General features: G+C 40.9%; 1 protein-coding gene and 1 long non-coding RNA gene across 3 annotated transcripts in view; one reads left to right on the top strand and one right to left on the bottom strand.

The window, feature by feature from the left end:
• Window positions 1-27,103, top strand: part of ska1 (spindle and kinetochore associated complex subunit 1) — a 36,274-nt gene that overhangs the window by 6,016 nt on the left and 3,155 nt on the right. Inside the window, exons 3-6 of one of the 2 annotated variants that reach the window (XM_084363215.1) lie at window positions 3,707-3,822; window positions 7,793-7,887; window positions 18,345-18,482; window positions 22,886-23,055. In XM_084363215.1, coding sequence (XP_084219341.1) covers window positions 3,707-3,822; window positions 7,793-7,887; window positions 18,345-18,482; window positions 22,886-23,055 — 519 coding nt within the window. The remainder of the gene's footprint in view (window positions 1-3,706; window positions 3,823-7,792; window positions 7,888-18,344; window positions 18,483-22,885; window positions 23,056-27,103) is intronic. The other variant, XM_084363216.1, reaches the window with a different exon arrangement.
• LOC311263273 lies at window positions 19,724-22,333 on the bottom strand. The gene is made up of 2 exons (XR_014623331.1): window positions 21,609-22,333; window positions 19,724-20,335 (listed from the first exon to the last, which is right to left on the bottom strand). It is a non-coding gene; the product is annotated as an uncharacterized lncRNA (long non-coding RNA).

The raw sequence follows: 27,103 nt of genomic DNA, 5'->3' as shown, positions 1-27,103 counted from the left end.
CATGCACATCCTGTGCACTTGACCTCATTTGTGAGACCTGTCCTGCAGTCGCTTCTTAGAGCTAATGCTATCTTGACTGCCCTGGCTATCTTGACTTTTAGCTTGTCATTCTTCTTCTCAAAGGGCTTTTCCACATGTTTAGTCACAGTAGCTCTCTATGTCATAATGTTCTTGGCAGAGATGGGGACTAGAGTTTGCGACTAGGACGTGAGTCGCACTTAAGTTGCACACTCATTGACTTGAGACTTGCCCTCAAAAGACTTGAGACTCAACTCAGACTCTAGATTTTGGACTTGTGAACAATCGTAATTTTTATTGTATGGCGCATCAAAATTAAGAAAATGTCTAAAGTGCTGAACGCCATTCCCTCATGCAAAACTTCTCTGGTGCACGCTGTGCGGCCACAGATGTCAACAGCACTATGGCGGCGAGTACAGCAACTCTCCTGTTTGTCATAAGCTATGCCTATAAGAATGACACACAAGGCGCCAACAAATGAATTGCCAAATGCAATGTTTGTGGAATGAGTCTTAAGTAGAGATGGTCCGATCAGGTTTTTTTGGACCGATACCGATCACCGATCACCTAAATCCTCACCGATCCGATTACCGATCAGAACCGATCGATCACGTGGAACGATATTATTAATATTTATATTATTTTACTATTTTTTCCCCATTAATTCATCCACTCATGCAAAGGCCTATAGTCTTTCATTTATGTTAACCTTGTAATTATTTATTTATACTACTAGATTACCTTTATTTATTGCATAACAGTAACTTCAATATTCCTTCATAGCAGCAGTGGCACTGTGGAAAACAATATGCCAAAATGGCCTCTAGTGGGCAGTCAAGAAGAGCTGAAGGTTGAAAGTTCAATCATTTATTGATATTAGCCATTTGAAATTTAAACAGCTATTTAAATTTTAAATAGCTGTATTGTTGCATACATAGTATAAAAAAGGGTTGTAGGGCTGCGTGCTCTCCAATGTTGTTTGCAGCAGTGCCTGTGGGGTCGGCGTTGTCTTTTTCTTTCCGCTAGTTAGTTGCAGGAAATCGTTATGTTCTTTGCTGTGAAACGACTTCAAGTGCCGAATTAAATTTGTAGCATTAAAACTACTTGGTTTGTTTCCCCCACGAGGCACTAAACGCTTGCATGCGTTACAGCTGGCGTGTGTGACATCTGTCTCACATATTTCAAAGAACTTCCATTTAGCTGACATGTTAGCAGTGCATGCAGGCAGTGTGACCACAACACAACACTTCTTCTTTGTTTTTAAGCGGCAGCGGTTTGGCGCACTACCGCCCCCTTTAGATCCGGAATGTAACAAACACAAGCACATGTATTATATATATATATATATATATATATATAATGCGATCGGATCGGTGATTTTAACCTTTAATCGGATTTCCGATCGATCGTTTTTTTACCATATCGGCTCGATCCGATCAGTTACCGATCGATCGGCACCATCTCTAGTCTAAAGGATTCTTGATTGACCATATCAAACTTTATTAGGCACCTGAAAACATACCCAAAAAGGTCAGTCACTTGGTGTGAAAGTTAACCTCAGCGCCTGCTACACAATTTTAGTACAGTGTGCTACTTATATGTGAACCTAGAACTGATGGCAAGCAAAAAACCTTAGAGAAAAGCGTGGTTTTGATGGGTTTAATTCCAAAAACACAAACTTTATTCTTTCTGGAATAAAAGTCAGCTGATGTTCACTGTTAAACACACATACACTTTTATCCACAAAAATGGTCTGTTCTGTAAGAAAAAGAACTTAAGATAGCCAATAACTCATATGATATTTCATCATTAGATTTATATTCAAGCAAGGAATCATTTTTGTCACACAAAGAAAGGTGCCAATTTTCACAAATGGTCGATATCTCTTTTTAGAACAAAACTTTTCATGTTTTAATATCACCAGTTTATGGGCTTGCAGTATATTTCAGATAATTTGGCAGCAATATTATTTTGCATGTAGCTATTGTAGCTGTGTATTTAATACACAGAATGTTGTTATTCTTCATGCTTTGCAATAGCCTGTTTAAAGTGATCATATACCAAACAACTAATCAGTGCTGATAATAATTAATGCTAATAGAGGAGTGATGATAATACAGTGGATGCTTTGAATTCCTTAGATATAACTATGCAGTGTTCTAAGCAGACCGGATGGCATGCTGCAGAAGATAGAATGCTAATTACAACCATAAGAGACTTGAGACTTGACTTTTCTAAAGCATGCACTGCTATGTCCTATAAAACCATGCCCATCAGGGCAAAATACCACATTTTTAGGGAGTCCCAGTTTTGAAAAGAGAGGAGATCTCATGGAATAGAATAGGCGATATTTCAGGTTCTGCTGTATCGATTTTGTTCATTTGTTTATAAACTGTCCATAATGAGTCCAACAGTGTTATAGGAGTGTAATGCTAGACTGCTTTTCAAAACCTGGTCCCTAGATTACCCTCAATGCAATTGGCCACTAAGTGACATCAGTGGAGGCTAGGGCTGGGCGATATGGCCTCAAATCAATATCACGATATATTGAGCAACTCACCTCTCTGAGCGTCTTAAAGGGACATGAACATACCGGTAGCCTACCTACACACACAGCCAAACAAGACAAAAACAACTTTTTTTTTTTTGTAAAAACACCGAATATACCCACATGGGCAAAATTACGTTGGTTACCGCTGAAATTTCGGTATCAGTAAATTTTCGGTTTTTTCGCCCAGGCCTAGTGGAAGCAATTTCAGATTACATGCAGCTTCCTCTGGAGCCACAAAATACTTCATACAGCTCTTAACTCTGATCCCGACTCTCTGTCCTCTTTTCTTCGGGCAGTTGTATTGCTTTTGGTGACGTTTTGTCCCACTGGTCTAGCTGGCCGCTTGGCATGTGCCACTGGTGGAAATCCTCTTGTGGTCTGCTGCACTCATGCATGAGTGCATCTCTATTGTAGGCAAAGTGTGCCATAGAAAGGGGCATAAAGGCAAAAAAGTAAAAAAAAAACCAAACAAAAAAAACGCCAAAAATGTAGTGAAGATTAAAGGAGGTACTGGTTGCCACATCTGTATGTACTGCCGTTGTCCAACACAAAATCCAAGATGGCTGAACTCCTGTAGGGCAAATTCTCATAAAAAACATGAAACATTCATGTCATCCCAACAGTGGGATAACGGTGGGACGTTGCTGCCGATTTCTGTGAGTTTTCGATTATTGCAAACCCCTCAAATATAATTGGACTTGTGACTTCGGTGTTGGGAGTGTTCCTCCCCTGGCAACCTTGGAGCTTGGGTCATAATGATAATAACATATTAAATATTTCTACAAAAACAATAGCCTCCTTGCACCGACGGTCCTCCGGGATCGTTCCAGCCCTGGTACCTTCAGTGTCTGGGCCTTAATTATCTCTCAGATACCAAAAGGTTTCTTTTACCCTCAGTGCCAGGGACCTTGGGGGCCCTTATAATTTTTGCAAATAAGTGTCCGGCTCCCTTGGTGCTTGGGCCCCAATTGAGGTGAAATAATCACGTAACCTGTTTTGACCCCACCTCTCAAAGAATCGGAATGGTTAAGAACCTGAATCGACAAGCAGAATCACATTCAGAATTGTTAAAAATCCAACTGATACCCAACCCTAATCATTGTGTTCTTTGTGTTCTTCTTGTCTCTCAAACTTTAGAATTGCCTGGAAATAAGATTAAGAAAGTTGGACAAGAACTCTTTGCACTCGAGAGACTTCTGGAGGAGTTTGAAAAATGTGTTATTCATCAGGAAGAGCGACTAACGCATCTCAAGGTAAACTGGAGGCCGTAGGTTGTGCAGCTTATCCTAGTGTAAAATCTCCACTTAATCCTGCTGTTTTATTGTAAAATGAATGCAGTTGTGCACCAGGTGCAAACAACCAATAACCCCTTTTTAGTTTGTTTCCATTGTTGCCTAAATTAAACTTGATCAGTATTGAATTTTTATGGACAATATTGATATTAAACTGATACTGTTTTTAAATTATGAAATTTAGCTATGTGGGACAAATCTGTCCTACAGAGCTAAGTTTCATCATAAATGTGATTGTTTGCATGTGAATTCTCAAGCCTCACCAGTTGCTTATTTTTCACTGCATTGGGTTGGAATTTGTCTAGAACATCCCTAGGGTTTCTAGGGATGTTTTATAACACTTATTCACTTATATATTTTTTGCAGACTGGTTACAGTAATTGAATTAATAACAAATCATTAATAGCTCAATTTGTTGTCACTTTCTTGCTGCAGCCAAATTCTGTGTAGTATACATGTAGTGCTATCTAGGAGTGTAACAATACACAAAAATCACGGTTCGATACGTACCTCGGTTTTGAGGTCACAGTTCGGTTCATTTTCGGTACAGTACGGGAACAAAATGCAAAACATAAATTTGCTTGTTGTTTATTCGGAACTTTTGTAAACCACACATTTTGTAACATTATACAAAATATGAAAATAAAATAAAAAAATATAATACTGTTGTAAAGTGCTGCCTGGTAAGTTAAATAAATTATTTTCACTGTCTCTTTAAGTCCCTCTGCCAGGTTTGCACTGGTGTGTTGTTCATACGGGCTGAGTTGCTAGGGAGAGGCTGCTTGATTGCCAAAGTCAGCTGCGTTTGCACTAAGGTCATTTTTTTTTTCTTGTAGCAGTGATATTCACACTTTAGTGGTGCCGTTTCATGTGCCGCGGCACAACGCAGAAATTCAGCCAAATTTAGTACAGAGCAGACAGGAAGTCTGACACGAAACAACAACAATACATGCGGTTGATTTTCAAAATAAAACGCTCCGCATTGATACAAGCACAAAAACCTAAAAAAAGAGACAAATACACTCTCTTCTTCTAATCCTTCGGTCGGGAACACTTCGTGTTGTTATGTGTATAACACGTATAACTGCAGTCATGTGTGATTATGTAATTATCACGGGAATTCCTCAGTTTCGTTTCTCCAGCTGTTCGGCGGAACTGCGTCGTGCCGGACTCGTCTTTCTCCGTTGCAATATTTAACCAGGAAGCCGAAGTGTTCCCAAGCAGGAGACTTAAGCGACAAGGGAGGGTCTTCAAGCTCTGGTTTCGCGCTAGCGTTAGCCATGATGTAAACGGGCTGCATGTGTAGCTGCAAGCAGAAAATAAACACACGCAACTTCCGTTCCGGAAACTCACCCGTGCACAGCCCTGTACGGAACCGAACGTCCTGTACCAAAACGCTTCAATACAAATACATGTATTGTTACACAACTAGTGCTATCACATCTAGAAGAGTTATTTAAGTAGAAATTTAGTACCACAGATCTTGCTAAATATAGTTTTAGAGTTGAAATACCCACTTTTTAAGATGTTTTGAATTAGTCCTGGGTGATAAATCAATAGCAATATGTATCGCGATAGACATGTCATAGATGGCCAATATGCTTCACAATCTGCTTTACCAGTTCTGATGCTGGTCGAGTGCTTACTAACCAACCATGGGAAAAACACAAGCACAACCCATTAACACCAGAGTGAGAAAATGAGTGCTAATGGAGAGGAAATTGTGAATAGAAAAGAGCAGGTCAGCTCACCGGTATGGCAGTATTTTATTTATTTGTGTGATTTTATATGTGGGTTTTTCATTGTTGTGTAACCATTATTATAACCAGTGTGCTTTTATAAAGTGGTTATATTCCAAATAAAATGTTGTAGTGGTTTTATTCATAGATGGATATTTGTAATTTGTTGACTTCAAGGTTTTCTGTCTTTGTGTGATACTTATTGAGCCAGTTTTGCATTGAGTTCAGGATATGCAATTTACAGCTTGTAATGGCTTGGTTAGTTGCTTACTCGAAGATGTCATCTTGTTCCGTGTGTCTGGATAAAATAATAATCTCAGTTCCTTACCTCAGTACACACATTATTTCACAATTCAAAATTCTTCTGAACTATTTTCTAACATCATCAACTAGTAGCATTTGAAAACAATAGTCTGGGCAAATCCCATCTAAAACTGGTTTGGGGGGAACAAGATGACATCATCCAGTATGCATCAAACTAAACCATCATACACTGTTTCTTGCAAATTTCCTGAACCCAATGCCAAGCAGGCCCAACAGTTATTACACAAAGACAGAAAACCTTGGAGTCAACACTGTAGAAAAATACTTGTGAAATATAACCACCTAATATTGTAAAGAAATGTAATATTACAGCCAGTAAAATGTTCAAAAAATGTGTTAGTGTAACATAGAACGTAATTTGTAGAAAAAATATATGATATATTTATATAAGTGCAATGATTATTAACACTCTCTCTCTCTCTGTCTTGGGAAATCTACAGTCAAAATATGTTTAAAAGAGTTTTTTGGCTGCTTGGATGTTATTATTAGCAAGATCTATGGATATCAGGGAGTGAAGTTGCCATTAAAGGGGTTTACTTGCTAGGACCCAAGGTTTCCCAGCACAACATTGCATTGTAATGAGATGATCAATGTTATCCACATCACCTGTCAAACAAACCAGCTTTTAGTTTATGTGTGACCCGTCACCCACTAGTTGACCATTTACATCCACTGAAAGCTAGCTTAATATCATTCATCCTTATAATAATTCATTCTTTACCATCCCTTTCCCTCAAATTTATTTGCATCACCACATTGTTGTCTTATCAAACAGTGCTAATTGACCTAAATTTAACAACATTTTGTGATAAATTACTAACATTTATGACAGGTTAGGGTTAATTTATTTGACCTGATAATCATTAATGACTCTGAGGTAATCTGTCAATTGTCTTTGATTGATCGCTGCGTGCTTCAGCAGCCCTCCCCACTCCTCCTCTTCTCTCTTCCCCCATTCCTCCTCCTTCCCTTCCTTCTCATTCTCCTTCTCTCCTCACCTCTCCTCTCGGAAAAAAAATAAATTGTAATTTATTTTAGGAAAAAATTATTTATTAGGGGAAACACTGATGTTCACAGTACGGCATCATTAAGGTCTCAAGTATTTTCTCACCACGTTTGAGGCAGATTTGGTCATCCGGCCCATTTAAAAATGTAATTTCCTCCTGCCACAAGGGGGTGCTATGACTTTAACAGACTATTGCCATGTAAATGTGTTCAGGTTACCCAACATGTGAAGTTTGGTGCAGAGTACACCATGCAGAATGGATTTACAGCAACTTCCTGTTTCCTGGGGAAACATTGATAGTCGCCAGGCCCAAAAGCTCAGGCTTTTGTTTTTTTATTTTACTTTTAATTGCAAAGTTGTTAAGATTGCCCTGACAAAATTTTAAGGCGATTGGGTTAAGGTTAAAGCTGAAGTACAACACATGCAAATCGCCAAAAATGAGCACTAAATTCAAAATGGCTGGCTTCCTGTTGGGTTTAGGTCATGGAACGAAGATACTTTTTTGTAGGTCAAGGTGTGATATATACTGTTTGTGTACTGAATTTCATACATATAGGCGAAAGCAGTCCTAGGGGCTGCGTTTTCAATTTCCACAACATGTGAATTTTGAGTAAAGTATTTGTGCATGTTTAGGCCCTCAAAAAAGTGATTTCTTTTAGGTATAGAAAGCAAAAAAGAACAGATGTAAGGATGGAAAATAAATAATTCCTGGCATTTCAAGTGGGCCCTCACACTGTTCGCGACTGGGCCCTAAATACTGTATGTAGTAATGGGGACATTTTAGATCTGTGCTTTCTGGTGAAGACGACTGTTTCAAAATGACTTCAGACATACACAATGATAGAGGATGTTTGTGTTCCAGGAACTCGAGGATTCATTTCAGATGGATTTGGAGGATGTCCAGCATATTATGGACAAAATACCGGCACACATACCCCGGAAGAAAGGCCCAGATAAGTGAGGACATATCTATGATCCTATATTTGCTTTTGTTTTTTTAAATTATTTTTTTGGGTTGTCAGTCTGATATCTCAAGAATGATATAAGGGAACTTCTTAAAATTTGGCACAAATGTCCAATTGGATGCAAGGATTCAATATTGGTGGTCAAAGGACAAAGGTCACTGTGCATCCCATTCTCATGAACAGTAATCACAGAAACTCATCAAGGGAATTTCTTCTAATTTGGCACATCCACCTAAACTCAAGGATGAACTAATTACATTTAGCCGGTCAAAGGCCAAAGGGCAGAATCACTATTACCTTAAGGTGTCCCATTCCCATGAGCATGATATCTCAGAAACGCATTGTGGGAATTTTAGTTTCAATAGAACATTTGTCATTTAGTATTTTGACATAGTACAAATATACGATTTTTTAATATGGTGGCTCGCCAGCAATAGCTCCCAAATTTGTGTTTTCTTACTAAAAGTATATCAGTGGAATAGTAGAATAGGTGTGTTATTTTTAGTATTACATTTACACGTACATAAATTAAACCATTACTATTTGAATTGGCTATTTTTCTGTGTTGTCAGACTTCAGCAAAGACTAGCCTGACCATTTTGGAGCCAGATAATAGCTCCATTCATATTGCCCTTTGAGTGCAGGAATCATGCACTGATACTCCTCGCCTCGCTGTTTGTGTGAAAGTTACAGATGTGGAGAGTGGGGACAGTTTCACTGCGGCTCTAAACTAACCTCTGGAGGTAGTATCAGAGCCGCAACAGAGGCGAGCCGGCATCTGTGTGAATGGAAACGAACAGGGGTGTGTCAGTCTGATGGTGTTCAGTCTGACAGCTAAACAGATCCTTCACTCATCAAATAAAAGAAAAATGTCCCACACTTCAACCCACAAAGCAATGTTAATGTGGTAACTTGTAATGTCTTTGGCAGCTATATGAGGAAAAAAATACTGCAGTTATAACGTGGAAAATATAGGACAGACAGCCCCTGTCATCCTGTCTGTCCTACCGATTCTTTGTCACATTTCTGCCTGAAGAACAGCGTCTGTCCCCGGCAGCAGAGCCAGGTGGCTCCTGCAGTTAAATGGCAAATGGTAAATGGACTTGCATTGCTATATCTTTTCTAAGCTTTTCCAGTCTACAGACTGCTCAAAGCGCTTTAACTCACTATGTGTTTGTCGCCTTCCACTATTGTGTTATTGTAGTTACTGATCTTGAAAAAAATCAACGCGACGGTCAGCCCTCCCGACCAAGACTTCAGTGAATTTTCCCCCAGAAAACTGCATCCCTCCCCACGAGTGAAAGAGTCGGAGAGCGTCCTGATGGTGATTATGTAATTAAGTAATTTAGAGCAAAAAACTTAATTTTGTCACTTTACATGACGTATGGTGGGTCAGGATCCCAATCATAACACATTATAACAGCATCCATATGATAATAAACAGTCAGTGGTTACATGTTTAGATTAACAGGTGGAAACTGGGGGAAACGCACAGATGTGTACCGTCACGCCTCTTTTGGTCCTGCAGCGGCATGCTGTATGAATTGACACACTGGTGCGGCTTTACACCAGAACTGCTTTGTTCAGTGTGAACAAACAAAGGTGGAGAAAAGATGAACCTTTGCTGCAGGAATCCAGGAATCTTTTCTCACTTTCTTTAATATTCTTATTTTTTTCATATTAATTTCATATTCTCATTATTTCTTATATATTTATATTACAAGGTGTTTTTTTTCAACATTTTCTCACTTTTTTGAATATACTTATACTATACTTACTAATTTAATGATAATTATCATTTAATGATTTAATGATTTGATGAAAAGAAACAGGCATATTAAGTCCCTCCCATTTTTACCATGTAGAAAATGCGTTGGTCTGTTTAGTTCACTAGGCGCTCTTTGCAGAGCATTCTTTGTGCTTATCAAATCCATTCCACTTTTTTAATGGGAAAATTCTAAAAATCCATAAAATTCCATACCGTGTATTCACTCCTACTTTGCACTCAGGCAGACACATTGTTTGCACAGGAGCGCACGCATGTTAACTAGTCATTGATGCCTGAATGCCAGGCAGCTGAGCAAGGTGGGGCTCATGCTGTCACCACAAAAGCCTTGAATAAAGAGAGTAGACTAGATACCAAGAAGGGAAACATTACCAGAAAGAAAAGATAGATGGAAAATGTGACTACAAGGGATGAAATGAAGAGGAGAAGAAGGAACAATGACCAAAATAAAATGAGCTAAACACAAAATGGATGAAGGATATCAGAGGGGAGCTCCAGTCTTTTAATTGTTGTTGCAGTGTCACTATTACATAAGTTGATACAACTGGATGAGGTTATGAAACAGATTATACAATGTATTCAATAAAGAATAGTAAAGGCATCAACCTCTTTCAGTCATTGTTGGTGAATAATTGCCGCAATAATTCGGATAATTAGATATTTTTGGTTCTATATGATGGATTTTAAGTTATTTACTATTTGAAATGATTGCAATTATATTTTTGATAAGGTATTTATCAGATATCAGGTACCTGTACCACAAAGCTATTAGAAATGAGTCATCAAATAACTTTCACTGCTTTTTAATGTCTTCAAATATGTGTCTGGATGAAAGTGTATCCATAATTTTTCTCATGCTAGTTTATCCAGATAAAAGTGTCATTACACCTGTTAAAAGGAACCAGAATACAGGAAATTTCATTTCATCTGTTCCCCCCAGAACCTCGTTAGATTGTCCCATCCACATTTTAACTGCTTCCTACAGCCAAGGACTTGATTTAATTAATGAGGACTGAGCGCCATTCTAGTTATTATATGTATAAGTCCCTTATTGGATTACTTGTGAAGCTGACTGTAAAGCACAAAAACATTTAGGCATTTAAGAGAAGGTGTCCCACTGAATCTAAGTAACAGACATCAGGGCCAGACAGACCCTTGGAGAGAGTTCATTATGTAACTGTGAGAGTCTGCCTGATGCAGAGACTTTTCTTCATCCTCCGTTTTGTGCTTTACGGAAACCTGGCTAGGTGAAACTATTCCTGACTCTGCGCTACAGCTGCCTGGCTTCGAGCTGTATGGAGCGGATCGCGACACAGAGCTCTCTGGCAAAATGAAGGGTGGAGGTATTTGTTTCTACACTAACAGTGGCTGGTGTAAAGATGTGACAGTGATCTTGCAACACTGATGTCCTATTCTGGAAACTTTTTTCATAAACTGTAAACCTTTTTATTCTCCACGAGAATTTTCCTCATTCATAGGCTATTGGTCGGTGTTTACATTCCTCCGCACGCGCATGCGCAGGAGGCGCAGCGCTTTCTCGCCGACCAAATACAGACGAGCAAAATTACCCGGACGCTTTCGTTATTGTCCTCGGCGACTTTAACAAAGGGAATCTCAGCCGTGATCTCCCCAAATACTGTCAACAAAAAAAATGCCCGACCAGAGAGGAGAACACTCTAGATCACTGCTACACTACAGTCAACAGTGCCTACCACGCCGCCCCCCGTGCAGCACTGGGCCACTTGGACCACGTCACAGTCCACCTGATTCCCGCATACAGGCAGAAACTAAAACTTTCTAAACCTGTTGTGAGGATATCCAAGATATGGTCCAGTGAAGCAGTGGAGAGGCTTCAAGAGTGTCTTGACTGTACAGATTGGACTATTTTCTGGCCTCCCCAACAACAGCCTGGATGAGTACACTGATTCTGTGACGTCATACACCAGCTTCAGTGAGGACCTGTTTGTACCAACACGAACCAGGGTGAGTTACAACAATGACAAGCCCTGGTTCACAGCTAAACTCAGAAGGCTCAGATTGGTCAAGGAGAAAGCGTTTAGGAGTGGGGACAAAGATGGGTTTAAAGAGGCAAAATACAGGTTTAGCAAGGAGGTGAGAGATGCTAAACGGCTGTACTCTGAGAAGCTACAACAGCAGCTCTCAGACAACAACTCGGCCTCTGTCTGGAAGGGTCTCAGATCACCAACTACAAACCAAAAGCCCCCCATTCTACAAACGACTTACAAATGGCCAATGACCTGAACGAGTTCTATTGCCGCTTTGAAAAACAATGGGACAGGCCTGTCACCATCCCCCGGGATCCAACCCAACTCACCCAGACCCCCAGCCACTCCCCCCCCACCCCAGCAGAGGCCCTGGCCTCCCCACAACTGCCCACTTCAGAGGCCCCCTACCCCCCCGTCCCCCCCACAACAATGACGGCTCTCTTCATACAGGAGAGAGACGTTAACAGAGGGTTTAAGAAACAGAACCCCCTGCATGCAGCCGGACCAGACTCTGTCTCTCCCTCCACCCTGAAGCACTGTGCTGACCAGCTGTCTCCAGTGTTCACAGACATTTTTAACATCTCACTGGAGACATGCCACGTACCAGCCTGCTTCAAGACCTCCACCATCATCCCTATCCCCAAAAAAACAAAGATCACAGGACTAAATGACTACAGACCAGTCGCGCTGACCTCTGTGGTGATGAAGTCCTTTGAGCGCCTTGTTTTGACCCACCTCAAAACCATCACAGACCCAATCCTAGACCCCCTGCAGTTTGCCTACAGAGCCAACAGATCTGTAGACGATGCAGATGGCCCTCCATTTCATCCTCCAACACCTGGACTCAGCAGGAACCTATGCCAAGATCCTGTTTGTGGATTTTAGCTCTGCCTTCAACACCATCAAATGAGCTCTGCTGCAGGAAAAGCTCTCCCAACTGCATGTTCCAGACTCCACCTGCAGGTGGATCACTAACTTCCTGTCTGACAGGAAGCAGTATATGAAGCTGGGGAAACACGTCTCTGACTCCCGGACCATCAGCACCGGCTCCCCTCAAGGCTGCGTCCTCTTCCCTCTACTCTTCTCCCTGTACACAAACAGCTGCACCTCCAGGCACCAGTCGGTCAAGCTCCTAAAGTTTGCGGACGACACCACCCTCATTGGGCTCATCTCTGGTGGTGATGAGTCCGGCCACCAGAGATGGGAGATTGACCACCTGGTGTCCTGGTGCGGACAATACAGCTTGGAGCTAAATGCAGAAAATAAAAAATGAAAATAATAACAAATAACACATAACACCTGCACATTTATTGTGCACAGATCTTTCTCTAATTTTCAAACCATACTGGATATTTCAGATAAATACATAACAATGTTGAATAATAATAAAGGGTTAAATCATAGCTCGAGCTACCTCGAGTGCCTCCTTCCTTGCTTTGAGTACCCTCTGACCTGCTCCATTCATCTTGGCAACAGATAGCTCCAGGGCTAACATCTCTATTAAAGAGTGAGTCCATTGATGCATAGAAAGTAAATGCGATGGTTGCCACCTAACCGCCGACATCTTTTAAGCCACTGTACATGCAGATAGCCACAGCAGCCTTTGCATATGGTTAAGGTTTTGCCCAGAATCATCATTTAAGAGCATACATTTTGGAGAGAGGTCAATCTCTAGGCCGAGTACATTATAGAGATATTTTACTATTTGTTGCCAAAAATTTTGAACTGATGGACACTCCCACATGGTATGCAAGAAAGTCCCTATTTGATTCAAGTCACATAGATTACAATTTGGAGAAGGAGATAACTTAATCATGAAACGCCGTTTTGGTGTTAAGTAAGTGCGATATAGGAAGTTGAAATTGGTTAACTTATTATTTAGGTTTAGTGAGGAGTAACCAACATTCCTCCAAACTCTATGCCAGTCTAAAGATGGCTCAGGGCAGTCCTTATTCCACACATTTATTATCGCTAAAGGGGTCTGCATATGCTCCAACAAACTATCATAAATTGCAGAAACGTGTCCTTTAGGTAGCCCTGATATTTTCTTAAATAATTCCATTATTGGATGATTAATAGGTTTCCTATCAGTTAATATACCTGCTGCTCTTAAGGCAGAACGTAATTGTAAATATAAAAAGAAGGAATTTGATGACAGTTTAAAGGTTTCACTCAAATCCTGAAAACTTCTTAATCCATCGTCATTCATAATGTCTCCTAAACTGTGGATTCCTGCTTTAGACCATTGAGGTGAGATAAAGTGCTCCCCACCAGACTTAAGAAGGCTGTTATGGAATAATGGAGTACTTGCATGCCATTTAGATGTCCAATTGTATATTCTTTCTATTTTCCTGAAATTTTGAATTGCATTGGCTATTACTGAACCATACTCCAGTTTGCATTTATTGACAGAGAGACCTGTAAACAAACAATCATTTAAAGAAGCAGGTGCCACCAGATTCTTCTCAATGTTAAGCCATGTCACTTATGGTTCTGTCTGTCTCGCCTGTCTCTATTTGTTGTCTATCTGTTGCTTTTTGTTTATTGTTTACTGTATGGCACACGCACCTTTGAGACCAAAACAAATTCCTTGTATGTGAAAACCTACTACGCATAAAACTCTTTCTGATTCTGATTCTATGTGGGATTTATATGGGCCTATTACAGGCATATCAGTATTGCCATATGTTTTCTGATATGCACCGATATTTTACAGACCATATAATGCAGAAAACGATGCTTGGGGTGATTTTGAAATGGTGCAATCACTTACTTTGTCCAGCAGAGCATGCTCCGAATCCATTATTAACAGCACTCTTAGATTCAGCAGGCCAGCAGTATGTAGCAGAGTGTGTCACAGCTGATAATACGGACAGAGTGAAGCAGTTTCTTCATGTAGAGCAGCAGGCTTTGAAGCCAGTTTTCATAGTGGCCAAACCCTGTGATTACATTGTCACTTGATGTCACTGCCACTCAAAAAGACTTTTTCCATATGATATAAACCCCACGAAATGACTGAGATCAAGACTGAGATGAACTGCTCCTCGGCTGGATAGTAGACAAGATCACGCGGCAGACAGTTTTTCAGCAGCCTTCAGTCTGTACAGGAAGTCACAGAAACACTCACATCCTGTTAGATCTGATTCTGATTGATATAAATGTTTTTAAGTTTGTACACAGTCTTCAGTTGTTCATTCTGACACCACGGCCTATTAAAGCTCTACACAGGCCATCTGTGAATTCTGTATGGATCAACCTCCATTTTACATAAATTCTCACGTATCAGCTTCATGTCAGTTTGATGCTGTTTATGTCATCTGAGCAGACCTGTCTGTCTCAGACTACATTAATAAATGCAATACATTACAATACAATACAAGTCAAACACGAAGGAAAAGAATACAAGACAATAGTTTTCATTATTGATCTGTCACATATTTATACTGTCGGGGCTGAATCCTCACATCCCACTTACCACTAGTTTTTGTTAAATATTTTACAGGCCGATTTAAGTTATTGATTGTGTGCTGTTTATAATATGTATGTGGGCTATTTAGTCTCCACACCGGCAACACAGCATGGTATTCTGTTAACAGAACCTTCAAAATCAGACAAATAAGACCAAAATCTCTCTCTTTTTCAGTCAACATCTAAACCAATCAGCTGTTAGATCAGGCGACAACCAGGTGTTTGCAGTTGGTGGAGAGCAACTGCAGCACCTGACTCCAAAAACTGTAGCTGCCTCCATCCCCTGAGATAACCGTTGCCCACATGTGCATGACGACAGTGCAAGTCAGACACAAATCTAACCGGCATGCATTGTCCGGTGATCGCTGCTGAATGATTCTGCGCAAGACTGGCTGATCTTGAATGAGCCTGCTGTCATAACTGAGGCCATTTGATAAAGTAAAATTTGGAAAGTCTAGAAGAGCCACACTGTAAAATACTTGTATCCTTTAAGTTAAGTTATCCTTTTAAGTTAGCTGGGCACTAAACCAGAAGTAAACCAGCTCGGTCGGCGGAAGTCTTGTGCGCTTGCTCTATGGGCACAACAAAGAAGATCCAGGTATTTTCATAATGGGGAAGTTAAACTTGTTTTGGCTTCAAAATGCCACTGAGCAGCTTCATAGGAAGGTCTTGCCTCCAATGCTGTCTCCAGATGTAATATAATGTACTTGGGTTTGTGAGTGAAATACTTCTTATTTTCAATATAACTTATATAACGTTATATGTGACATCTTCTTGCTAATGTTAGCAATGGAGCCTGAAGAGTGACAGGGAATATTGGCATTGAAATATTTGGCACTGAAAACAATTATGTTGAAATTAGGGCTGGGACTTTAACGCGTTAATGATAAAGATTAATTAATTACACAAAAATTAATGCGTTTAAATAATTAACGCATTTTAATCGCACTCATTTTTGCACCGCAGAACGTTTCTCACTGGATGAGTTTCAGGCGTACCGATTATACGGGAGCACAATTATTTAACGAGTTAAAAAGCCGCCGACACTGATCACTGCCCATGGATCTATAAAGTTTTAATGTAGCCTGAACGCAGCTCAAACCGACCCGGTGCCTCAGCACTGCGACCAAGCTTTGATAAACACACCGGATCCGCGCCGGTTTAAAGTATCCTCCCGTAGTTTAGCCGGTCGCTACTGGATGTTTTAAAGCGCTCGTCGCAGTGGAGCTGAGAACAGCGGAGTTTCCTCTGCTGCAGCTGAACAGCTGACATGTGGTCAAGACGTAGGTAGCCTACAGACCTGTCACTGTCTCACGGTGCATAAGACTTCAACCTCAGAGCTCTCTGTCTTCAGACTGTCCTGACCTGTCCCTGAACATCACACAGGGAAAACATAGAGCTGCCTGTGTTTTATTAATGTTTACATCAGGCTGAGTTCAACAAATCAGTTTATGCTACTGTGATTTAAGTAGTTAAATACAATAATCATCATAGTGTAGTGGCAGGAAAGACCATCTACCAAATAACGTGTTACTTAAACATTTTTCATCGTGCTGTGCTCTAAAAATAAACTAACAAACTAGTGTAGAGTCCTTTTATTAGGAATGTTCAGCTTAAATTTTCCCCTTAAATTTAGGTTCTCAGGAAAATCGCATCTTATCAGGTAATCGTTAATCGATCGATAAAGTCCATCAACTAACGATTAATGAATTAATCGATAATTTGCATCCCTAGTCTGTTGGTCTTGGTTAAGTACCACCTTGAGAAAAAAATAAACAATGTTTTGTTGCTTAAGCTTATGTATTTAGTCATTATTCAATGGTATACTAAAACCCATATGAAAAAAATTGCTTCTCACTGTTCTCAGGTCAAATATTTATATGCGATTAAAAATGCGATTAATTTCGATTAATTAATTACAAAGCCTCTAATTATTTAGATTAATTTTTTTAATCGAGTCCCGGCCCTAATTGAAATATAAACCATAGACATTAAAATGATTAATTATTCATTCAATGATGGTATTTCGAATTTCTTCATGTCTCTCATTAGGTAACAAGATTTGTTGCCATGTCAGTAATTTTTTCACTGGGTAGGGGAGGGGCAGAGTGTGATTTGCATATTTGCATACTAACAACGAAACTCCTGACTGGGTTTTGCAGTTACGGAGCCGACACAGTTCTGACATGAGCACAAACCTAGCACCTAGCATGTCCCATGATTTCATCTGAAATCTGTTAGCTAATGTTAGCTCACAAAGCTAACGTTAGGGTCCATGTGATAAACAATGGCAGAAAGAAACAGACTAAATAGACATCAATTGAATAAATTAATTTTAATCCAACCTGGTTTCATGTGATAAAACAACAACAGAACAACAGTCCGTTTGGGAGTCAAGGTCAGGCGCAGTGGGTAGCACTGTTGCCTCACAGCAAAAAGGTCCTAGGTTCGAGACCCATTTGGGACAGGGCCTCTCTGTGCAGAGTTTGCATGGATGGATGGATAGGTCAGAGTGTATAACAGTGACAGCGGACTCACATGAACGAGTCTGCAGGTTGAATGTGCATTGATGGATCCACCTTATACAGCTGTCGCTCATGTGTGAAATGGTTTAATCCTCACTTCTTTACAGTTTTATTATATCTTATGCTTATTTGGTCATGGGTCAGCTGTCGCCTGTGTCCAGGCACAGGAAATGGGGGCAGGTTGGATCTGGTGGTAGAGTATTTCTAGATATCATACATGTTTGATATTTATCGGGGTGGCCCTGATAGGTCTGTGAGCTGTTCAGGAGGTTTAAGACTAGATCTGTAAACCCCTAACATTACCAGATGATCTTGGCAGACCTTCGGGATCGACCGAGTTCCTGGACCAGATTTCTCCCCCGATTGTTGGGAGGGGCGAATTGGGGTTAAATCTGCCTGATGCTGCTGCAGTGTGAGCCCTGCCTTATACAGAAGTAGCTAATGCATCTTTGTCTCTTTATTCAAACAACATGAGCTGTGCTTATCCAATAAAACTCTCTCTGACACAGCTAATCTGACTTCATTATTGTCATAGAATCTGTCTAGATGTTTTCTTTCTTCTTTATTGTACTATCTAGTTATCCAAACAATATCATGCTGCTACAAAAAAAACGTCAGCTCTGAAAGACGTATGACTAGTGTTTAATTTTCTCTCATCTCTCAGTGAAAGTGAAACTGTAATGACCAAGAATGAAGCGGTGGACGTTCAGCCCGCCCAGTTGGAAAATGTCAAAAAGTCCGAAAAAAACGTTGTCAGGGTGATGGCGTTTCTCACTATGCCAGAGTTTGAGAGCATCCCTCAGTGAGTATTATCCCTTTAATACCCAAAATAATATGATGTGACGATTGATATTGTTCATGATGTTATTGGGATATACTTTAAAAGTGCAGCAGCAACCTTTAGTTAACCTAAAGTTAATAAAAACTTGAATTTTTGTTGAAGTGTGTGGCCATGGTGGTGCAGGTGAAGGTCAGTGATTCCCCTTTAAACAGGAAGTTCATGTAACTCCACTATATATGGTCGAATATGCCCTAACTTAAGACTTTGATAAGAGTCCCTGCCTGAACACATTAATATGCCAATAGTCGTAGTGCCACCAGGAAATTACAATTGTTTTTTTTTTTTTACTTTGCCTACTTGTTGACCTCAAACAACCTCAAATTTGGTCAGAAAAATCTCAAGGCCTTCATGATATATGTACCATGTATAAATTGAATGGATGGTAAATGGAGTTGCATTTCTATCGCGCTTTTCCTGCTGCTTTACAACACACACATTCATACACTGATGGAGGAGGCTGCCATGCAAGGTGCCAACTGCAGACCTGCCAACATGTACGCATTTTTCTTACTCGACACGCATTTTGACCCTTTAGTACGCTTGTACGAATTGCTGCTCTCCAGGTATGCATTTTGTTGCATTTCACAGTTCGCCGGTTTCAGTTTCTATGCAAGTTCAACCTATGAAGTTGATTCTGCTGCTGAGCCACAACAATCTGCGTGTAAGTGGAGTGAAAAGCTTTTGGCCAATTAGAGCGCTACATTTTAACAACCTTGCCCACCTGCCCCTCCAAGCCAAATGCTTCGCGCGTTAAATTCAAGTCAGTGCCTCAAGAAAGCCAGGGTGGCCGGATAACTGATCCCTTTTCGCCCGCTTGCTGTCACTGCTAATCGCCTGCATGCCTATAGTTCTCAGCCAATGCAAACAGCATTGAAAAGGTAAAACTAAGATATTGAGTTTACCAGACGGTGTTGTTAACCACTCGTCAAAGTTACCGTTCATTGATGTTGTGTGTGTTGCAAATAGTAGGCTAACTGTAACGTTTCCCCGAAAACTCCTCGTAATTTCTTCAAGGTTGGCAGGTCTGCAACTGGGGTTCAGTATCTTACTCAAGGACACTTCGTCATGCGACCTTCCAATTACTAGATGACCTGCTCTACCTCCTGACACTGACTTCGTCTCGCAGCTTCCAAAACACATGGAAATTCAGAGGTGTAATTAAATGGTCAAAGTCTGTCAACAATCTTAATACACTGCTCAAAAAAGGTAATAGAACACTTTAATCACACATTGGATCTTGATGAACAAATTATTCAAGTTGAAAATCTTTACTGATGTACATAGTATAATTTGTTGAGAACAAAATTATGTAATGAATGTATGTCAATGGAAAACCAAAATCATCAACCCATTGAGGGCCGGATTCAAAATCACACCGAAAATCAAAGTAAAAAATTTAAATCACAGGCAGATCCAACTTGCCTGAATTTTATCACAGCAACTCATAATGTGACTCAGTAGTGTGTATGGCCCCCGTGTGCTTTGATGCCCTCCTGACATTGTCTAGGCATGCTCCTGATTGGTTGGTGGATAGTGTCCTGCAGGATCTCCTCCCAAACATGGATCAGGGCATCAGTGAGCTCTGGACAGGCTGTGGCGGTACTTGGCAGCACCGGATGCACCGATACATAACATCCCATAGGTGCTCAATTGGATTTTGGTCAAGGGAACAAGAGGGCCAGTCAATGGCATTAAAGGAATAGTTCACTCTAGAACGAAATTCAGTCATTATCGACTCACCCTCATGCTGATGAGAAGTCCGGTGTAGTTTCTTATTCCTCAAAGTGCAGCTGGAGACCCGCGGGGGTACCCTCCTGCAGCAAAAATCCATAAAACGGGCGTTAATGGTGTCCGAGACGAAAAGGTCCATAAAACTACACAACAACTTTGTAATATTCCTCCATACTGCTCGTCCGCTGCAATCCAAGTGTCCTGAAGTGGCGACATCCAGAATTTACTCGAAACGAGGTCTTTTGGTAAATTTTTATAGCCTAAACAGTCACTATACTATATTTGCCTGGAGGCACGCTCCCGCGTGCACGCGAGTCTCCCTCACAGCCGCTTGCACTACGGAAGCCGCGCCAGACAAGATAAATGAGAACTCACGATGGATACACTGGTATTTACATCCAGCTGTGAGCGACCGAGCGACACAAACACAAGAGGGATCTGCCTTCACTAATGACTTGAAATTCACAGCTGGATATAAATACCGGTGCGTATCCATCGCGAGTTCTGTTGAACACCTTGAACACATCCGGGTACAGTAAGCTATAACATGGAGGTCTATGCGACCGTCCAAGGATATGCCTCCCCAGACCATCATTGACCCACACCGGTCATGCTGGATGGCGGTCACCACGGTGTCGCCAGACTTTCACATGTGCTCAGTGTGAACCTGCTCTCATCTGTGAAGAGAATGGGGTGCCAATGGGGGAACTGCCAATTCTGGTGTTGCCTACATACATTCTACAAAAAAGTGGCTGTGTGCATTTATGCTTCTTTTAGAGTTTTTTTGCGAGGAAGACAAGCTCATTGACCATTGCTGGCTTCAGACAGGACCGCTGACAAATTATGATGTTGTCGCCTGTGCTGAAAAGTCTCTCTGAGGGAGAGCTGGTGGCTTGCTTGCATGCACAAATATTTCTGTGCCATTTTGCTCCGACGGGGAAAGCTTACTTAGTGGGCTTTCCACCATAGAATTGGGTCCTCTTCACTATCCAGGGTAGAAGACATGAGATAGCTGTTGACTTTAAATTCTACGGCAGCAATGGGATCAAATGATGCTGTCGCTGTGGCAGTGTTGCTTTTGAAGAAGCTTGCCAATGTCTTCTTTGCCTTTTTATGCTGGGGGTGGAACTGCATCTTGTTCTACTTTCCTGCCCTCAGAGGGTGGATTCTAAAACAATCTTTTTTATGTGTTGAAACATTATAATTCAACATTGCAATATAACAATCATGATACGAAGACCACAATATTTCATGCAATGTAAATATACTTATAAACATTTACTGAACTGTAAAACAAGACCATTTAATATAATGCACAGTGTTTTCGGATTCATCCATTCTACCCATTATATTTACCTTGTGTTCCACTGTCTCCATCTCTGACACCACTCTGGCTTTGATGATGGGAATGATGTTGTCACTCATATAGTGTGTCTTAAATCTTGGGAAGATGACACATCCAACAGCTCTTGAGTGTCTCCATCTGCTTACTTCTCTTCAGGTACTCCAACATCTTTTTTAAGGACTTTGTCAGGTTGGAGTCTTCCTCATTTGGTGACAAGAGAGTTATGTTGAAAAGGCTCAGAACTTGTTTAAGGTGTGAGACACTGACATATTCTTGCCCGGACAGAGCATCAGTTGTCCCTGAGCCTTGCTGACTGACTCCAGTACTTCTAGGTCTTGCAACGTGGGGATTAGGTGCCGTGCCTTCCTATCCTCTGAGAGAACCTCTGTCAGAGCTTTGTGCTGCTCGAGGATCTTTTCAGGCAGTAGCTGCCTGGACCCCCATCTAGTTTGGCACTTGGTTATGCACTGGAAGGTTGAGGCACTTCTGGACTTGCAGGAGTGCCTGCCTCTTTCTCCAGCTGTGGGAGAAGTGGCCCACCAACTTTTTTGCAGAGACCTATGGCCTATTTGCTGCATTTTCTAGGGAAAATATATGCAAAATAATCTAAATTACAACAATAATACAATACAATAAAATAATAAAACATATAACCACACTGTTCTATCAATCTGACGCCATTAAATGACGATTGACTGACAAGAAATGTTATATCATCCATATAGTGCAAGTGTATAGCGAGCAAGTGCATATCTAGATATAGATACAATAAGGATATATCGTTCAGCCCTAGCTGAAGGTACCGCATCATGCTACCAGAAGTGACAAGGATACTAGCAGAACACAAAACTAGAGAAGAATCATTCAGGAAGGATAAGGAAAGCGCAATTGTCTGTGGCCACTTCATGCAAAACCATTCCCTTTTTGGGGATTGTCTTGCTTTTGCCTCTCCATTGCACCTGTTTTCACTTTCATTCGCACCAAAGCAGGAGAAACTGATTCACAATAACTTGTGCTTCTAAATGGAAGGATTGATATTCCTGAAAACTGACTTCCCTTAATTTTTTTGAGCAGTGTATACATTAAAACTGCAAGCAGTGATGAACAGGCCTTCACAACCCCGCACATATCGGAGCCTAGAATTTTGTCCATACCCCCCTGTTGTACCTATAAATATAGCATGTTAAAGAGGAGATGTTTTGGTATTGACAAAAGATTGTTTTTTTTATGTGTGTGTCTTTTTAACCTTTATTTTGTTTTCAAAGGCTGAATGTTGTGTTTCACTCAGGTACATGAAAGGACGTGCAACATATGATCAACTTAATGCTGTGGTGCAGAGTATTAACACAGCTGTAATGGCTAAATACAAGATCCTCCATCAGTCGCTGAAATCTCTCAACAGTAATGCACGCAAGCTGCACCAGAGCTTTAAGAACCAGGAGACCAAAGATACGAAAGGTACTTCCCTTTGCAGCTTTCACTTTTTGACTGATGCACGTTAGAGATGATTTGGTTTTCCCATTTCATTTAGTTTGATTTTATGACACATTGCATATATTTGTCTGATTGGTGTTCTATTTATTTAATTTATTTATGGGGTTTTTTTCAGCCTTTATCTAATCAGGTTAGTCCCTGTGAGATCACAGATCTCTATTACAAGGGAGACCAAAAATGGCAGTAATAGAGCAACAACAAATTGACAGGAAGAAGCACATTCAAATACTGTAATCAGATAAACCACACAGACAAGCTGGACTCAATTGATCCTTAGCAAGCCTTAGCAAGAGTAGGTGCAATGCAGGAAATGACTGTCATCAGCATAAAAATGAAATTTGAATAATAATAATAATTGAAGCTGCAAGCAGCGATGAACGGGCCCTCGCAGTCCATGCGCGTCAGGCTGTGGCGCCGCCAGAGGCTGTGCGCCCAGATGTGTGCTTGCCCGTTGCCTGTGGAAATTTCCTACCTAAATGGGATCGGTGTCACTGAAAACACAACAGTGAGGTATTCAGTGACCCCCTGTGTCCAGTGGGTGGCGCTATAGATATGACACAGTATTGATGCATAGACATATTCAGGGCCAGCCCCCCCACATGTGTGACCAATTTGGTGAAGATGGGAAATTGTATTTTGAAGTTATAAGGACTTCCTGCTTATGGGGAAGGATCGAAATTGACCGCACGGCCACGCCCACCAGATACAACACAGGCTGTTGAAGGTATGAGGATGCTACTAAGTGAATGTAAAGTCTGTGGTTTTAAATCTGTAGGAAAAGATAGTTAAACTACAAGCCATAGAACTTGGGTCCGTATAGAATGGGAAAAGCCATAAGGGGGTCATCGAAATTGACCGCACTGCCACGCCCACCAGGAATAACGTAGGCAAAAGCTTTTCACAACTTTTCATCATCAAGGCATGAGGATGATACTTAGTGACTGGGAAGTCTGTGGCATAAAATCTGTAGGCGAAGTTAAACAATGTACAAGGCTTAGAAATGGGTTCCTACAGAATGGGAACAGCCATAAGGGGTCACCGCACTGCCACACCCACCAGGAATAACGTAGGCAAAAGCTTTTCACAACTTGTCAACATCAAGGCATGAGGATGATACTTAGTGACTGGGAAGTCTGTGGCATTTAATCTGTAGGCCAAGTTAAATAATGTACGAGGCATAGAAATGGGTGACAATGGCGGCCAAATCTCAACTTGCAAAATGGCAAACTTCCTGTTGGACTGAGGTTATGGGTCCAAGAGGGTTTTTTGTGCGTCTGGTCATGATACATAAGTGTACCAAATTTTTTTCATGCATGTGCATGTAGGAGGCGGGGCTTAAAGTTTGAAATATTCCGGGGGGCACTATGGAGCCATTTAGGGCCACCTGCTGGTCATTTTTGGTGTGTGAGTTACAGGGGTCAGTCTATACCACCCCCATCAATTTCATATCCATAAGTGTTATGGTGTGGGCACAGTGTCAAAAATGAAATTAGACTGCCACCAGAGCGCCACCTAGTGGCAAAACGGTAAGACCTTCATCTGCTATCCTCAGGAGGGCATTGGCAATGAATATACCAAATTTTGTGTTAATATGACCAACTGATGTGGAGATATAAAATACTTAAATTTAAAGAGCGCCACCTAGTGGTCATCGCCCCAAATTTTAGACAGAGCCTTAAAGGCTCATGTGGAAGTAGTATCCTGAGTTTCATGTCATTCAGACTGACCAATGTGGAGATATGCAACACTTCCTGTTTGGAACAAAATGTACAGGAAGTTGTTATTTAATCACTTGAGTAATCTTTGGAATATCAACATGCTTAGCACAACTGTGGGTCAGGAGGGTCCACAGATGCTGTGTGCAAAGTTTGGTGCAAATCGGTGGAATCTTCTGGGAGGAGTTAGCAAAAGTAGGTTTGCGACATTTTGCAAATTTGCGAAAAAAATTAGGTAACCGGAATTGGGCGTGGCCTATATCACGAGATTCAGCACAATTCACTGAACACGTGGATATAAGGTTTTTGAATGTGCAACAAAGTATGTGGGAGTTATGAGCCAAAACGCAGTTTCCTTGATTATAGTGCCACCTAGTGGTGGAAGTTCACGACAACCATAGATTATCAAATTTTTCACCAAGCCTAATATGTTTACCAAATAATCGTATGTGTTCAGGTAGTGAAAAATGCGATAATTTTGGCAGAACAAAAAATAATAATATCATTAGAAAAACAATAGGGACCTCGCAGGTTTCCTGCTCGGGCCCTAATAATAATAATAATAAACTTACAGCACTTTTTAAAAACACAGTTTAGAAAGTGCTCTGACAAAACAAAGCTGGCTCGTAAGGAATTAAAATGTCTGCTATGAAGATCGGAGCCAGACCCAAGACTGCTTTAAAAGTGATCAGTAAAATCAATTCTAAAAAGGACGGGGAGTCAATGAAGGGAAGCTGAATGTTCTGTCCGAGGCAATTTATATACAAGTTAAATAATAAAAGTTCTAGGACTGAGCCTTGTGGACCTGCAGTGCCTTAGAGGCAGCACCCTCTAACTGAACAGCCTGGGTTCTGTCCGAGAGGTAGTTTGCAAACCACCCAACTGCCTGTTCAGAAAAAACAATGGCTGTAAGACATCCAATTAGAGTATCGTGGTCAATAGTAACAAAGGCCTAGGAAAAATCTATCAACAGCGAAAGACTGCACTGCTTATTATCGATGGTTCAGTTATGTTATTTATGACCTTCGTGGCAGCCGTAGCAGTACTATGGTTTTTGCGAAATCTTGACTGAAATACAGAGAGCATGGAATTGGAAGCCAGATATTCTTTTACTTGCACACTGACCAGAGATTCAAGCATCTTTGCCAAAACAGAGCGTTGAGAGATTGGTCGTTAATTATTTGGTTGGATCACCACCAATAGCGGAATAACAAAGGCAGCTTCCCATTCCTTGGGAATTTTATTTGGTGACAGGGTAAGATTAAAAATGTGACACAATGGTTCAGCAATTAATTCTGAAGCCTATTTAAGAAATAGTGGCTCTAAAATATCTGGACCAGCTGGTTTTCTAGTATTAAAGGATAACTACTGTTTTTTACAACCTGGACCTTATTTCTAGCAAAATATATGATCATTTACTCACCAAGATAACTTTGGTGTCATTTGAAGTCGTTCGGACGAAATTAGATCCGGTGTAGCACCGATATATCCACATAATGCGAGTGACGGGGCACCGACACAGCCTCTATATAACGCATTATCTGCCACGAAACTAGTTCATTTCACCAATATTTTGTCATGATACGCTAGTGCTATTCCCCTCTGAGTCCGGGCTCGTCTGTTATCAACGTCCGGGGTCAAACTAGCAGTAGCAGCTACAGGTAAACAAGCCGGGCTGTCGCGGGTGCGCGCGCAGCTCAGAGACGACATCTTCCAGGTCAGAGGTAGTATGTTGACAATAGATGAGCCCGGACTCAGAGCGGAATAGCACTAGCATATCGTAACAAAATATTGGTGAAATGAACTAGTTTCGTGGCAGATAATGCGTTATATAGAGGCTGTGTGTCGATGCCTCGTCACTCGCATTATATGGATATATCGGCGCTACACTGGATCTAATTTCGTCCGAACGACGCCAAATGACACCAAAGTTATCTGGGTGAGTAAATGATCATATATTTTGCTAGAAATAAGGTCCAGGTTGTAAAAAACGGTAGTTATCCTTTAAGTTCTTTTAAAGTCCTGATGACCTGATACCATTAGCTCTGTCGATAATTGGAGATACTGATATTTTCACAGTTAAACTATAAACCAGAGGAAATAAAATGCTTATTAAAATAATTCAACATTCCAGTCTGATCAGTAACCCTGGACTCAAGGACTCAGTAAAAATACTGGGTGGCAGATTAACTGAGTTACTGCTGGAACCTAATGATTTGATGGTTTTCCAAAATTTCTCTGGACTTTTTTGTGGTTGTTGACAAATAAAACCCTGCTTTTGCTTTTTGGAGGAAAAG

Source organism: Pagrus pagrus (genome assembly GCF_965226575.1).
Source record: "Pagrus pagrus genome assembly, chromosome: 10".
NCBI classification, from domain to species: Eukaryota; Metazoa; Chordata; class Actinopteri; order Spariformes; family Sparidae; genus Pagrus; species Pagrus pagrus.
The sequence above is the reverse complement of the archived record's forward strand: the minus strand, read 5'-3'. Positions and strand labels throughout refer to the sequence as shown.